This window comes from Gymnoscopelus microlampas (assembly GCF_963454915.1).
Source record: "Gymnoscopelus microlampas genome assembly, chromosome: 11".
Lineage (NCBI taxonomy): Eukaryota > Metazoa > Chordata > Actinopteri > Myctophiformes > Myctophidae > Gymnoscopelus > Gymnoscopelus microlampas.
This window is the reverse complement of record NC_139948.1, coordinates 28,836,945-28,852,970: the sequence shown is the minus strand read 5'-3', so window position 1 is coordinate 28,852,970 and position 16,026 is coordinate 28,836,945. Positions and strand designations below refer to the sequence as shown.

At 40.8% G+C, this 16,026-nt stretch overlaps 2 protein-coding genes across 2 annotated transcripts; one reads left to right on the top strand and one right to left on the bottom strand.

Moving 5' to 3' along the window:
* Positions 1–1,691: 1,691 nt before the first annotated feature.
* Positions 1,692–7,908, bottom strand: LOC311054699 (germ cell-specific gene 1-like protein; the record flags this gene model as incomplete). Its single annotated transcript, XM_084070703.1, has 5 exons — positions 1,692–1,980; positions 2,763–2,874; positions 5,003–5,155; positions 7,182–7,229; positions 7,611–7,908. The coding sequence occupies 5 exons, from the start codon at positions 7,906–7,908 to the stop codon at positions 1,692–1,694; spliced, it is 900 nt and encodes a 299-aa protein (XP_083926829.1).
* A 4,300-nt stretch (positions 7,909–12,208) lies between these two features.
* On the top strand, positions 12,209–15,802 carry rcvrna (recoverin a; the record flags this gene model as incomplete). The annotated part of the gene is made up of 3 exons (XM_084071639.1): positions 12,209–12,589; positions 13,628–13,739; positions 15,684–15,802. The coding sequence occupies 3 exons, from the start codon at positions 12,209–12,211 to the stop codon at positions 15,800–15,802; spliced, it is 612 nt and encodes a 203-aa protein (XP_083927765.1).
* Between the last annotated feature and the right edge of the window lie 224 nt (positions 15,803–16,026).

The window sequence follows — 16,026 nt, the reverse complement described above, 5'->3', positions numbered from 1 at the left end:
CCTACAAAACGATGAGGTATCACTTGCCCAGTATACTGTACATTGTGAATAGCTGGAGCACTGAAGATGACAAAAAAGGTCCCTTTTGTGTGTGCATGGGGGAGCAGGATGAGTGGTGGGGCGATGAGGGGCAGTGATTTCTGCATGCTCAATGAAGATTTCTAATTATGGTTATGTATTGGTCAGTGTTGTGCGCCACATTGCTATAACACAAAACTATTGCTTGCTATTGCTTCACAAAATCACTGACATATGACCGATGCTTTTAAAAGACTCATGGCTTGTAAATACCAAACCCGTCTAGTTAGGGTGTTTTTAGAGTGTTTATTCGATGGCTTTATGTTTTAGACAACAAAAAGATAAAAAATTATATGATAAAAAATAGGCCTTCACGTTATATTAAATCAAACGACAAAGTCAAAAAGGTTTGTAACACAAATATCTTTTCTTTTTCATATTGTTGTGTGGTTGATGATGGTGTCTCCCAGGTCCTATACACCTGGTTCTATTACTGCCAGTAATTGCACTTCTGTGACTCCAATCTGTTTGTGACACAACTTTTGAGTGACCATGCATTTGTGACCATACCCTCATGTATACATACAGGTAATCTGTTTAGAAGTAAAAACTTTTTTTTGACAGACCACTACCACGGTGACACCTATTTCTGCACAATCAGCTTAGCTGTTATTCTTGGCACTGGACCAACCTTTCTATCCAGTTTTGTGCCAGTCCGTTCTTAACTACTCAACATATAACAGACAGATGGATGTTTTTCTTCTTCCTGCTAGGCTGCTGTCTGTACTAATGAAAACATCAAAGCTATCAGGGGGAGGGCAGTGTAGAAAAAAGAGCAAAGAACAGGAAGAAAGGAGAAAACATTTTGTGGTATGTCTTTTATTTGATATATTCACGGTTGAGGAAACCTTGGAGTACAAGAATGTCATTGCCTGCAATGTTGCTAGCAGCTGTATTGTACCTGATTGTGTATGTTATAAATAAGCACCATGAACCTTTCCAGGGGCGTGTGATACTTTCTTTTCCACTGGGTGTCACCCTTTCCCTTCTACAGACATACATGTGGTTACAGTGTAGTCAGTGTTGGATACATTTGAGGAACTCCATATGTATGGTAAAACAAGCATAGACCTCTTACAACATATCATCCCATCTGTTTGAATTATAGTCGTAATAGTAGTAGTGTTGGCTAAACACTTATTGGCTGTGCTCTGATGGCGTAGCACAATCATGTTTTTAATTACATAACTGTAATGTTACAGTTATCCATTGAGCTTCTGGTCCAAATTGGAAGTGTTTTCCAAATGACCACATTTAATCTGTGTCGTTGTAATCAAACCCTAAAAGTCCTCATACAGGCAGGGACGGATTACGGCTTGGGCAAAGTGTGCACATGCACAGGGCCCTGAGCCAATGGGGGGCCTTGGATTTAATAGGCTTTTAAAAAAATATATATAATATATATAATATATATATATATATACCCTAACCCTAACCCTAAAACCGAAATAAAGTAACCAAAAAACGCCAATATAACCGCAATAACCGCAAAAAAAATCCGCGCGCGCTGCGCGCGCGGGGGGGGGGGGGGGGGGGGTCCGTTGCGATTTTGTGCACAGGGCCCATTTCCACTTTAATCCGTCTATGCATACAGGGCCGGGGTTGGTGACATTTTAGCAATATTCTTCTCCCTGTGATTCAGGCAGATTGTCCATATCAACCAAGTAGGTTGTTTCATGTGGTGGTTTGTGTCCATTGGCAGACAGTGCTAGTGGGGTGTCTGTGCCCACAAGCGAGTTCCACATCTGATCTTGACGCTCCAGCTTCATCAAGTTCTGCTTGATTCTCAGTTTCTTCTCAATGTTCTGCCGATGGTGTTTGAACTCTGCCATAGTCTTGGTATACCTGTTCAATGCAGTCGCTGCAGAGCCCATGCAGGTGCCGAAGGAACACCACGCTAACCTATGGGGTAAGGGACAAATTTGACTGTAAATCATGACGACTCATTGTGCACACATCCTCAATATCCAATAAGCCTCAAACAACAAGTGACAGATTGTTTTGTTCTTAACCACTTTAACCCTGGTGTGCCAATTTTGGGCATAATTATAGGCGGGGGGGAAAAGCACATGATATCCAACCCCCGATACAGTAACTCATCATCACTAATCTACAAGCTCATAATACAGCGAGATACAAATTATTGTGAGCTTGTCGGCTACTTTCAAAGATTTTTCGTTAAGTGGTTAAATAGTTTTTTAGGAAGGTTTGTATTTATCTGAGCAGTGGTGAGCTGTGGATTTTTGAACTAAGGGTGCTGTATTTTATGACGTCACGTGTGCGCGCAGGCATGTGCACATAGCCACTCAGCTCAGTGCTAGTTGAAATACTGTATTCAACATGTGATTATTCATGTATTTATATTTCTTATTATTTTGTTGCATTGTTAATTTGTTGTTTTTATTATTTATTATTTTTATTTCGATTAATTATTTTATTTTCCTTTTAGTTTTATGTAAAAGCCCTTTACATAGATTCACCCACACATAAGTAGGCCTACTTAAAATAATCAGTCAACTTGTCTTTACTTGAATTACTTTTTTCATCATCTGAGAGTATATATAGAGACAGGAAGGTGAGGTTAGAGACATGGTACATGCAACACGTCTTTGGCTGGAATCAAACCTGGGTTGTTGCAATTATGTGGTTGACACACTAGAGTAGTAAATGACAGATGCACTTACGCAAAAGACCAGCTATAGTCCCAGTAATTGGGCTTCCAGTCTTCTGGGCCGTTTATTACAGCAATCTGGTAAATGGTGGAGAACATCATATTGGCCAACATCCCACAAAGGCCTGAGTGGGAATAAGAACAAACCAAATATATGTGTACAATATAAACATTATCCAGCTATCATTACATTTTTGTCTCCGCCAGGCCGAAAGGCGTGGCGAGAGTATGTTTTACCCCCTGTCTGTCCGTCCGTCCGTCCTGTCCGTGTGTTACCAGCTAATCTCCGGCACCGTTGGCCCGGTCGCTCCGAAACTGCGCACACACACGCTGGATGCCAATTCAGAACCTCTACCCCAATTCTTTCACATGGGCCTGTTATAGCTCCACCTGGAGCCCATTTGTGCAAAACATTTTTTTATAGTACTCCTACAGATTTTATCCAAACGTCATGCAAATCGGTACACAGTAACTGTACAAAAAAAATCTGTCCGATTTCCCATATTCCATCCTCATTGCCTAAGGTTGGCTTCCAAAGTTTGCAGGATTGGTCCGTTTTTTATTTTTCTGACAAATTAATAAAAAGACAAATCTCCAAGAAACAATCATTTACTCCCAATGAAATGTAATTACAAATATGTCTAAAGACCGAGACTGTTCAAGGCTGAAACATGTTCTTGCTTTCATCTGCATGTTGCAATGGGACGTTGGGACACTGGCGAGGTGAGCAGGGTTGTGTCTGGATGTCGCACCTCCTCTCTGCCAGCTCTTGGCCAACATGCTGCTTTGGCACAGTTGTTTTTTTCTTGGAATTAGTGCATAACAACATTAATGGGGATGGGGGTCCGGTCAAGAGAAGGGGAGAGTGGAGGGGTAGGAGGGGTCTCCTCTGGGCCTGGCTTGTCATGGCCCAAAACCGCTGTCCCAGCTCCAATCCGATTAGTCAAACCACTTTTTAAATCCTCTGAAGCAGTGAGTGGGTGTTGGACAGACCATGCTCCTGCATGCACCAGCTCCTCATGTTGCACTAGTCAGCATTGTGCCATCATGGTGTTTTTTCCCCATGGTGCAATAGATGTTATTGAACAAAATCAAAGCCGATATACAGTAATTAGATAGCCTACTTTTTTTTTAAATGTTACTGTTTTACTTATCTCCCATGTCACAGTAACAAATCAGATACTGGCATAGAGCGTTGCAGTTCCCGCCCACTTCCTGGTGCCGGAAGTAAATACTCAATGCATTTTTCCCATTGACTTTTACAAAAATATTTATATAAATTAATTTAAGCCTAGAATCAAGCTATCCAGGATAGCGGTGAATCATGACCATAAAACGTTTGATTCTGTGAAAAAAACTTTTTTGAAAACGGCAAAACAAAGGGTATTTATTAAATATAGTATATCATATCATTAAATATAAAATTTAAAAAAATCACTGAAAAAAAGGTTTTAGCCTATGGTCATGATTCACCGCTATCCTGGATAGCTTGATTCTAGGCTTAAATTGATTGATATAAATATTTTTGAAAAAGTCAATGGGAAAAATGCATCGAGTATTTACTTCCGGCACCAGGAAGTCTAGATTTTACGACCTACGGTTCAAGAGTTATAGGCCAAAAGGTAAAGTGGACTGTTATAGCGCCACCATGAGGCCGCATGGTGTAATATTTGTTTCAATAATTTGGCAATAAACTATGAACCTCCCCTCCAAATCTGGTAACTCTAGCTCTTACGGTTTTTGAGAAAAAAATACTTGAATTTGATTTTTTTCACTTTTCCATTAAAGTGGATGGGGAAATTTAATGCACTAATAAATCAATATCAATAAAACTATGCAACCAATCTCTTAGCAAGGTACAAGCAGTCTATTCCCGGTGAAGCCGGTCATTATGACATACAGTATGGCACGAAATTATATTAGTAGCGAATATGAAAAAAGTTTATCACGTGAAATAATAAAGTCTGTAGAGAACAATAGTCTGGTTGCCCATTTGGGCAACCACACTAACTAATGACAAAACCAATGAACTAATGGATGTATTACTCTATGATCTAATACAGTATATTGCTCTGTGAAATAGTATTGCAAAAGTGAGATTATGTTAAACTCCCAAACCAAACCCTCCAACGGATGCCCTTTTTACAAGAGAGAACTGTGTGCCAGTTTTTACAGGATAGAGTGGATGGCATGCTTGGCATCAGCTGTTGTTGTTCAAATACACACATGCATCTATTTTGCTTACTTCCCTACCTGACAAGGCAATGCACATGGCAGCGAAGGCATTGAGCTTCAGCTTGTTAATGACATTGAAGCATGGACACTGTTCCAGGATCAACATGGCCCCACCGGTAAACAACAGGGCCAGGTACAGAATCTCAGCTGCTATACACAACCATAAGACCCCTAAGAGAGAGAGAGAGAGAGAGAGACAGAGACAGACAGACAGACAAGCAACGTGAGTTGCTTTGGTCTTTTAATACCCTTCTGGAGAATAATTGCACGTTTGAGGGCATTCATGTAAACTAGCTAGATTGAGAGCGGTTGAAAGGTTCCCTGTTATCTGTAAGTAATCTGTCTCACCCTGTGGGAATGACCCAAAGGGGTTTGTGTAAACATGGCTGCTGCTTGTGATGAGATGAAAGCATTATTACGATTATTTTTAAATTTAGTAGAGGTGAGACTAACACAGTAATTTATACTCCATTCTATGCAACGGTGCACCGTGCCAAAGATCACAATCCATCATGATGTGTTTTGAGTTCGTAGATTACCTATTTTCAGCACAGACACCGTTGTACAACAAAGCATGAAGGCTTTGTTGTAAAGAATAGGATCTGTGTGTTATGAAACATGGTTGAGGTCTAGTGTGAATAAGGGAATGATTTAGTCAATGTTATGATAGTATGACAGTACTGTCATCTTTTTCAAGATGACAAGATTTTTTCTAAGTTTAGCATGAATTCTGTCACATAGTGTTTGTAGTGTTGCCTATTAGTGATAGATTACTGTCCTATATCCCTAGCTGTCACAGAAACACAGACCACCTCTGTGCCAAAGGTTATGTGTGTTTAAGTGCCTTTTTCCAGGCAAGTCTTATCAATGATTTCTTCCCCACTGTGCTGTGATGGACAAACAATTCGGTTCCGTATGATGACAGCTAAACGTTTTGACAGGATTATTTCTTCTTATTTCTGATATATTTATATATAGAAACATAATCTATAACTTATATTGACAGAAAATTGATGACAGAAAGGAGAAAAGACAACATGCTATTGGCATCCATCCAGAAACAAACTGAATAGGTTGCAATATTGTGATTAACACACTATACAGTATACCAGGGTGTATAAACATTTTAGTTCTGTATCATGACAGCGACGAATACTTTTGACAATTCTGGCACTAAGTGACATCCAACTAGTACTGCAACTATTGATTATCTTTTTCGCGATTAGTCTATCAATTACTTTTCAAATTAATCGAATAATTGAGGAATGTATTGTAAAAATGTTGTTTATTATGAATGAATCAATAGCAGAAACAAAGCAGATTGACTAAATCGATTAGTCTGATTAACCCATTTAGACCTGTGTCATTTTAAGATTTCTTTGGCTATTCAAAAATAGCTCATAGCGTGGCACTCTGTGCGAACATTTTTAACTCCATTATAACTTCTGGGGGTCCCTGGGACAAAATATTTTGAGATTGGGGTCCACGGCCAGAAACAAAGAAAATAACTGTTGGGATTTAGAGGACATTTGTAGAATACCCAAGAAGCAAAGATATGAGTTACAAATGTTTGCTTTAAAAAAACATATATTTTCAAAGATTTGCACACATTTTTACGTTTTTTTTTCCAAAAATAGCAGATCTACAAGCTCATAGCGCGGCACTCGGTGTCGCGCTATGAGCTTGTAGATCTGGATACATTAGCCGGTAGGAGACGGGAATCAAATTATTAGCTTAGGAATGCGACAAAAACTAAAAAGAATCCATGGATTCAAGGCTTCATAGGGTGTGCAATTGATAGAAAATAAGTCATTTTTTGGGTGAATTCCTCCTTTAATGGATTAAACACTTCTACCCTATTTTATACAATAGTGAAAATAGCAGATCTACACACGGGTCGTGAGCTTGTAGACCGGCTATTTTGAAAATGTTTTGATTATTTTATTAAAATTGATTGTTTCATAATCATTAAATAGATTACTTTAACTGCTGCACCCCTACATCCAACCCTCTAACAGTACATTGTTAAAACCTGACATAATGAAACAGAAGAGAAGACACTAAACCATGCTGCAAGAATGAGCAGTCCAGAGCTTTGCTTAGGAAGCTGAAAGGAACAAAGGAGTTTAAATGGCACTATACTCTACATTCAAAACATTATAAATGCATAAATTCAAAATGCTAGCATTTTACCAACCTCGTTCATCTTCAGGTGCTATCCCTGAGAAGTCTCTGCAGACCCAACCTGTAATAAGACAAAACAACAATGAAATCAGTTTTTTATCAAGTTCATCAGATGATGTTGTGCTCAATATTGCTTTGACTTAAGTGCTTTGCTTAAGGGCATGATGACAATTATTTCAATAAAGGGAAAGAGCAACTTATGAATTGAAATAATAATAATAAAATAAACATGGCACTCTGCCACTAGCATTTCCCAATCTCAATTCCAAATATTCAAATAAAAAACAAAGTTTATTAACCTACCAAATATCACAATCAATAGTAATACAATTAAGGTAATAAAAACACTGTTGGACAGCAAGCCAGCCTTCTGTAAGAATGGCATTCCTCCATCACTTCCCGTCTATGGAACACCTGAGGAGGCAGGACCAACGTTTCTCACCTTGAAAATCTTCAGCCTGCTCACAGGATAAGAATAGGCCTGTGTGGAACTTCCTCATAAGAAACTTGTCCTCTCCCGCCTCCCATTGGTACGGGACCACTCCGGTGTTATTGTCAGAGATGTCCAAGCGGAGGCAGAACACCTGTCTGGCCGTCACAATGAAGGGGCAGAAGGGCTTGATCACCTTCCTGGTCCCCGCACACCAGAAGTTGGTGGTCACAGCTGACAAGCCAAAGGCAAGTGCCACAAAGTTGAGGGTGATCGCCAAAGAAGCCCGCCGACCACGCTCCAGCATCATGGTCAAGCCCATGCAGGCAAGATGAAATGAAATGATATGGCAACTAATCCTGCCTGATGTGTAGCCACCATGGTTCACCCGCCCCCGATACAGTAACTCAAATCAAATCGTCATAATCTGCTTGAGTACAGTATCTCAGAGCGATTGCAAGCATCGTCAACATATGCCTTACAGTTAGCGCACTGTGGCTTAATATGAATACGCTCGTGTGAGGAGTAAAGTAAAGCTGCAGCATGTGGGAACATGGCAAATCTGCTTCCATCTCATTGTCTACTGATGCTGCATGTTACATGTGAAAACATGTTACATGAGGGAAATGTTCCCTTTTCTAATTCAATGTCCTTACCCCATGATATATGTCCCCATATATTCTGTACCTCTAACCATACTACTGCAGTACACTAATCATTCTATACCTCTAACTCCACTACCAGCATGGACTACTACTGTATGTCCAATTGTGAGCATACAATACATACCCACATAAGCAACAATACACTTGACGTATATTTATGGAGAGAGGTGACTTTATTCCCAAGTTTTATACTGTACCTACTTTCTCATATACTAACAACAACTGTTTCTAAGATTCTTTATTTTCTCTCTCAATAATGGTAACCTCCTGTGTATTCCCTCAACCATAATAACAACAATAGTCATGTTTTGTTTTTCACCCAAGACATAGAGTAGTCCAAAGTGCATTGTTGGCTATATTGAATTGAATGTTCAATTACATACAGTATACAGGAGAGACCCGGGGTAGAGCCGCTGCTCATTTACGTGGAAAGGAGCCACTTGAGGTGGTTTGGGCATCTACGGATGCCTTCGGGCGTCTCTCTAGGGAGGTTTTCGGCTCACATCCAGCTGGAAAGAGAACACAGGGCAGACCAAGGACCACATTGGAGGATCTCCATGCTGGCCTAGGAACACCTCGGGATCCCCCACTCAAAAGTGGCAATGTGGCCCAGGAAAGGCAAGTCTGGAATTGAATTCTCTGCTGGAACTGTTACCTCGGCAACCAATTCTGGATAAGTGCTAGACGATGGAAGGATGGATAGAGTAATAGTGTGTATAGGGTTTTGACAGTACCTTAATTATAGTGCAATGGGACGTTTCCACTGCATGGTACCAGCTCAGCTCAACAGGACTAAATTCATCTTTTTTGTTTTTTTGGTCCAAAGTAGTACCTAATGTAGTGGCATTTTCTTTTTTCTAGCAGTTCTAACTACTGACAATCATAGTGACTTCTGCACTTTTAGGTTAGGCAAACACACAATTTGGCAGAAAGTATAGAGCCTCAATCCAGTGGCCCATGTTCTTTCCATTAACATTTGCTGTTGCATGTAATTTGAATTGAACAGGAAAATGTCCAACACTGAACTTGATGAAATACTAAGCCTTTGTTGTAGTATGGTCCATTTTTCCTGACCATGATCCCTTTGCATAACACTGTATAACACCTGCTAGGGATGAGCTCCTTTTGAACGAATGAACCATGTATTATGTGTATTCAGTGGGATTTCTGAAAAAAAGGCCCTGGCAGATGTGAGATTTGGCTGTCTGTTTGTGTATGTTCTTGTAAATGCTTAGGGTCACTAGGGTATTCAAGGTCACTATCACATACTGTGCTGTACTTTCATTTGATTATATAGAATCCCACTGTGCTGTTTGAATCTAATAGTTTGTTTGGCCACAGAACAAAGGGATTCTACCGTTGCACCTCAGCCTTAAACGGCCAGTCCGGTGCGTCACAGGGGTAGGGACAACAGATGCAGAAGAGATCAACGTTTGATTGCCTGTTTCAACGTTTGATTGCCTGTTTCTTCATCTGTGATTTTGTAAAGATAACTATGAAGAACATAGTGGTGGTGCAGTGTGAATTTAGGACTGATACTTGAGGAGTAACCTCTTAATAATGTGCTTTTTACATATTTAACATATATACAGTAAGGAATAGTGGTTAAGGAACACCAAAGTAATTGCCTTCTCAGTTTTAAGGCTTTGTCAACTGTCCTTTTAAAGACCCATGCAAATGAACAGTGTACTGCAGCGTTATGACCTGCACATGATCATGTCACTGTGGCTTCTGTCAGTCCCTGCATGGAAGGCATAGATTATATACAGTATCAGGGTGCACACAATTCAATCACCTCTGCCAAGCACAGATATGAAAAAAATCATGTTAGGTACACACATTAGGAACAAATCAAAGTAGCCGCACACTCGTAGCTTCAGTGCCAAATACTCTATTTTAATAATGGATGCGAGAGATTAAAAACATAGCCAACGTTTTGGCACGCTGCCTTCCACAGGGTATGAAGGAGACACGCATTAAGAATATGCACAGATTGCACACACATGTCATGCATGCACATGCATACACAAAGTACAGTACACATACTGTCACACAGTATCACTTTTCCAATTTCCTTTGGTTTTGCTGGTACATAGCTATATCCAAAGTACAACTTAATACCATGGAATAACAAGAACAGAAATGCACCATAAGTAATGGACCACACCGAATTAGATTAAGATAAAACGCATCCTATTTGTCAGATTGATACATTCATAGTAGCTTCTGGGCCTCCCGCTGAAAAAAAAAGAGTACAATTATTTTGTTTTGGTGGTTCCACAGATATTGTAGCAGCATACTACTACTACTAACTAGAAAAGGTGCTCCTCGGAGCACCAGTCTCCCCCAGGTCAGGTAGGTTATTGTGGGCCAGCAATGTTCAGAATTTGCCAATCAGTATGGAAATATCGGTAAAATAAATGAACATTCGGCAGAAATAGATGACCAGTCAAGCTACAAGCTCACAATGCGTCGCCATGATGCACTGTGAATTTGTAGATTGGCTATTTTCATTATTTGATGTACTACAAAGTATATATGGTTTAAGTGGTTCATTTGCCTTACTGCATGCTTTTAATTGCTCAATTACGCATTGAAAGCATGACGGGAAAGATGTGATGAGGAGCGCTGCATTGCTTTTTCAAAGGGCAGTTCTCACATTACACAGCATATACTCATCTCAATACCTTAATGACCTTCAGAGCAACTCTGGTGTAGCTATACAACTGGAACAGATGGTCTCATAATCTATACAGAGGCTATTACACCGGCCGACATGGATAATCTCACCTCATTGTACAACAGCAGCCCACACAGGGGCTTCATAAAGACCTCCAGCATTCAATGATGTCTGAATCCCCAAAAAGACCCTTTTAGATGGCAATGGCTCAGGAGGTATGAGAGGTTGTCTAGGAATTGTATGTTTCCAGGTTCGATACCCACCCCTCCAGGCATCATTTTGACATTATTGATGAGCAAGAAGTTGACCCCTAATTCCCCAAACAAGAAGCAGTGGGTTGGTGCCTTGCATGGCTGCATCAGCCGTTGGTGTGTGAAGCTACAGTATCTATAAGTTTCCGGAATCTGTATGTAGGCTATGTCTGGATGTCTAGTTGTCCTTCGCATATCTTGAGAACCGTTCATTTGATGAACTTACTTGGTGGGCGTATTGCTGAAGGAGTCCAGGGTCGAGTGTGAAGTTGATTGGATGAGAGGTTCTTGAAAATGCTGCCAGCAGCCACACTGTGGTTCTTGACAATGCTCCAAGCAGCACTTCTGGGGGCCAAGCAATCAGCCCGTTCCGAATGGCCACATGCTCAGGACAGCCCCTCCCGACAACGCTGCAAGCAGCAATACCAGGAGCTAGACAATTGCGTTCTGAACAGCCATGCCCTGCACTTTTCAGGAGTGTAAAAATGTATTGAAATAACCTTACTGTTACCATAAGCTCTACAGATTGTCCAGATAGTTTATTGTCTAAAATGCAGCCTAAGTGAATGCAGCCTAAGTGTGGCTGTAACTTCAAAGTCACCTACATTACACTCTGAACTCAGGAGTCTTTAGTTTTGCATTAGACCCAGATTGACTGGCGGGACAACTTATTGTCTGATAACCAGATGCTGAGCCAAGCAATTTCTCTGCAGTACCCATGAGTCCATTTGGTCCCATTTGTACACTCTCAGTGTTAAATTTACACTCAGGATTTGACAGTGTATCTATGTAGTTGTGTGATGTGGTCATCCTCTTAAACTTAAAGACAGCCTTTGTGGATTAAGGGTAGTGATGGCCATAATCCCATCCAACACTTTGAGGAGTGCTCAGGGTGCATGAGAGGACAGACTAAGGAGGCACCAAAGAGGTTTTCTCCGACGCAAGACACTGACAGTGAGAAGAAGAAGAAGAAAATCACAAGCGTTAAGAAAGTATTGAGACTGTCTTTGCAGCATGGGGAACAGTAAGAGTGGGGCCCTGTCAAAGGAACTTCTGGAAGACCTGACATCCAACACCAAGTACGCAGAGGCTGAGCTTTGCACCTGGTACCAGTCTTTTCTCAAGGAATGTCCCAGTGGTAAAATTACCAAGAAGCAGTTTGAAGGCATTTACGCCAGCTTCTTCCCCAACGCAGACCCCACCGCGTACGCACGACACGTGTTCAGGAGTTTCGACACCAACGCAGATGGCACGTTGGACTTTAAGGAGTACATTGTGGCTCTGCACCTCACCTCTGGTGGAAAAACACTGCAGAAGCTGGAGTGGGCCTTCGCCCTCTATGATGTGGATGGGAATGGAACCATCAGCAAAAATGAAATCCACGAGATTGTAAAGGTACTGAAGTAAATTAAAGCGGCAATCTTTTATGTTCTACTCGGGATTCAAACCCTGATCTCACACATGAGAGATTTGAGAGATGAGAAATGTCTACCGCTCATCCAAGATGCAATTTCCGCGTGGCCAGGGGAGATATTGTGGTTATGAGGTTCAGACAGTACTACATCAACCAGTAGGCATCCTACTCAACACCAGTGTCTCAATTCTCAATGTAAGAGTAGGGAGACCACCTCCAGCCACTGCAGATGTACTAGTTATATTGTATTTACCTACTCTACCGTATAGATTGGTCAAAATAAAGTTGTATTTATGAAAATAGGTTCCGGATTGGAGCTTTAATTTCTCTTCTCCATCCAGCAAGTGGAATTGGATGCACAGAGAGCAAAGCAGACTGCAATGGGAATGTCCTGAAATGTGAACCTAGAAATAAACATTTTGAATATACTGTATGTTTGGTAATGAACAATGAAATTAACGCATAATGATTTGGCTAATGTCCACATTTTCATCATAATTTAAAGATGCTACAAAGACTAAGTCGTGCAGTATGGAAACAGTGGGTCCAAGCACTTGCTACTGTAAAAAAAAAACGCTTTGAGAAAATACACTTTATGTACGAACAGCTTGGTGAATAGAGCCCATTGATTTATGTCAGTTATCCTGTAAGCATAGCTTATGCAGCATAGACTCAGCAAGTCAACAAATTGACTGGTTCACCTTGTACTTAGATTGTTGTGTCTTAAATTGCAATTGTGTTGTATGACTTTTAAAGTCATTGTCGACTTTTAATGTAATTTAAAGTATTTACTGAGTATTACTCTGTCCAATACGATGTCATAGTTCAACACACAAGTTTATAAAAAGGAATGAGGCCATTGCAAATCATTGCTGTTGTGTTCATTTGATATTCGAAGTGTAATGTACCCATAAGGGTGTTTTAATTTCAGTACATTTTCAAAGGGAGCCATTCCTACAGCATTTCATGTGTTTCAGCATGCCCTTCTCAGATAGTTTCTAATCAATATTGTCATCTAGGCAATATTCAGCATGATCCCTGCTGGTGACCAGAAGAATCTCCCTGAGGATGAAAACACACCAGAAAAGAGGGCTGAAAAAATCTGGGACTTCTTTGGAAAGAAAGAAAATGGCAAGTCAAAAATAGTTGTTTCCAGAGGGGGGGGCTTGGACTCGAGACTCGACTTAGACTCGAGTCCCAATTTTGATGACTTTAGACTTGCTTGATCAAATCAAAAATAGACTTGGACTCGACTTGGACACGCCAAAGACTTGTGACTTGACTTGAACGCCAAAGACTTGTGACTTGACTTGAGCCCTCTTGACTTTTACTTTCGGATTTTTTTCGGGTGGGTTTGTTAATTTTTTGCGGGTTAATTTGGTTATTTCGGTTAATTCGGTTCAAAAAGTGTACTCCATGAAGTGTAGATGTCAGAGGTAATTTTGTCTTTCTAAATATTTAAGGGAAAATCAAGGTTGCTCTAATGAAAATTAGAAGAACTCCATTTCCATGACACATATCATTTAAACAAAAATAAGCACTTTATTTAGGAATAAGGAAGGTAGAAGGAAGGCGGTGGGGGAACCCACACAGCCTGGGTCCCCCCACCTCACGCTCGCGGTGGTCGCAAGGTGCGGGGGACTGGACTGATTTTATTTTATTTATTAAAAAAAAAAAAAAAGGTGCCGGCGCCACTGAATATTATTACGGTAGTCAAAAATCCCGGCCTCAGTGACACCGTGTCATATTGTAGGCCTAGTAGCGCCTGTGCTCCACGTGTTGTAGTATGTTACCAAACAGACAACACACACATGTGCGTTCACCCCTGCCGGTCTGTCGCTGCTAGAAGCCAGGTGGAAGAGAATGTGGACTAGCAATTATATTGTTCGGTTTTAAAGATTTGGAGGTTGAAGGCAACCATACAAGAATCGCAGTATGCAAGGCATGCAGTGCTAGAATCACCAATGGAATTGCAACTATTTAACAAGGAATTAAAGTGGTTAATTCCTTGTGTCAATTTGGTGGTTGTGTCAGCTTTTCACTGTACACATGTAATTCGCCTGATGAAGACCTATATGGTTGAAATGTTGCGTCATTAATAAAAATGTTTTGGAGCTTTAAACCAGTGTGCAGATGTTTGAAACTTCTATTCATGTCAAAACACACACACACACACACACACACACACACACACACACACACACACACACACACACACACACACACACACACACACACACACACACACACACACACAGAGAGGCATGCAAGTTGCCTTGTCCTGGTGAATTGCATGTCTATGAGTAGCTAGTCGGTACTGTACATGTTAGTAGTTATAGTAAATCGTATCCCATAATCTGATTGCTTCAGTTATTAATGCACAAAAATGACATAGTTGTTGACTGATTTGAAAACATATTTGGGAAATGAGGTCCTTGGCCTGCTGGCAGCATGGACAAGAAATGTGACTTATGTCCAGGATGCAAGATTAGCTGTTGACAGACACAGACACAAACTCACACAGACTGGCAGGGCCAAATGCATGAATCTCCTGGCGGAGATTAACCGGCAACCTTGGAATGGTCGGACCCAGTCAAATCCTCGATTCTGTCCGTATCGGGACGCAACTTGAACGTCGCTGAGTCGGCTGAAAGAGACATCGCAACGTTCGGCACGGCAACTCTCTCGCCCGAGCTTGCTCGGCGGTGCCTCTCTGGCTCAAGTCCGCTTCAAACGGCGCGCCTCCGTCGTTTTAACTGTTTTTGCCTAACTAGTTTCTAACCTAATATTAGTAGAGAGCGTACAGTACAGAGCGTTCCGCAGAAAAAAGGGTCCCACTAAGTTGCTGTACCGACCGTTCCGGTTACCAATGCAAGACCTCCTGCTGGAGATTCTGCCAAAAATGTATCTGAAATATAATTGTAAAAATGTTGTTCCAGGATACAAAATACATTTCCAAATACAGTACAATTAATGACCAATTTTGTGTATTTTTTATTTTAAGAATGCTTTCTTTCTTTGCAGTATGGGTTCATAATGAAGCCAATAACATGATCTTTTTGTCTATTGCCACAGATAACATCTCTGAGGGAGAGTTCATTCAAGGTGTGATGGACAACAAAGACATTCTGAGGTTGATACAATATGATGAGCCCCAGAAGATCAAAGACAAACTGAAGGAAAAGAAGCATTAGCCTTTGGATGATGTTCACATCTTTACTGTTTAGCTGTTGACCTGACTCCTCAGTAGGCCTACAACAGTACACTGGTTGGTTTTATACATGGCAAGAAATTACCACTTTCCTGGACGTGTGTTAGGTAGAAAATAGCCGACCCGTATACAAGCCAGTCTAGATACAACTCTATAATCTCTCAGGAATTAGTCCCTATAGAGTCTGGCCCACATTTTGAGAAACTG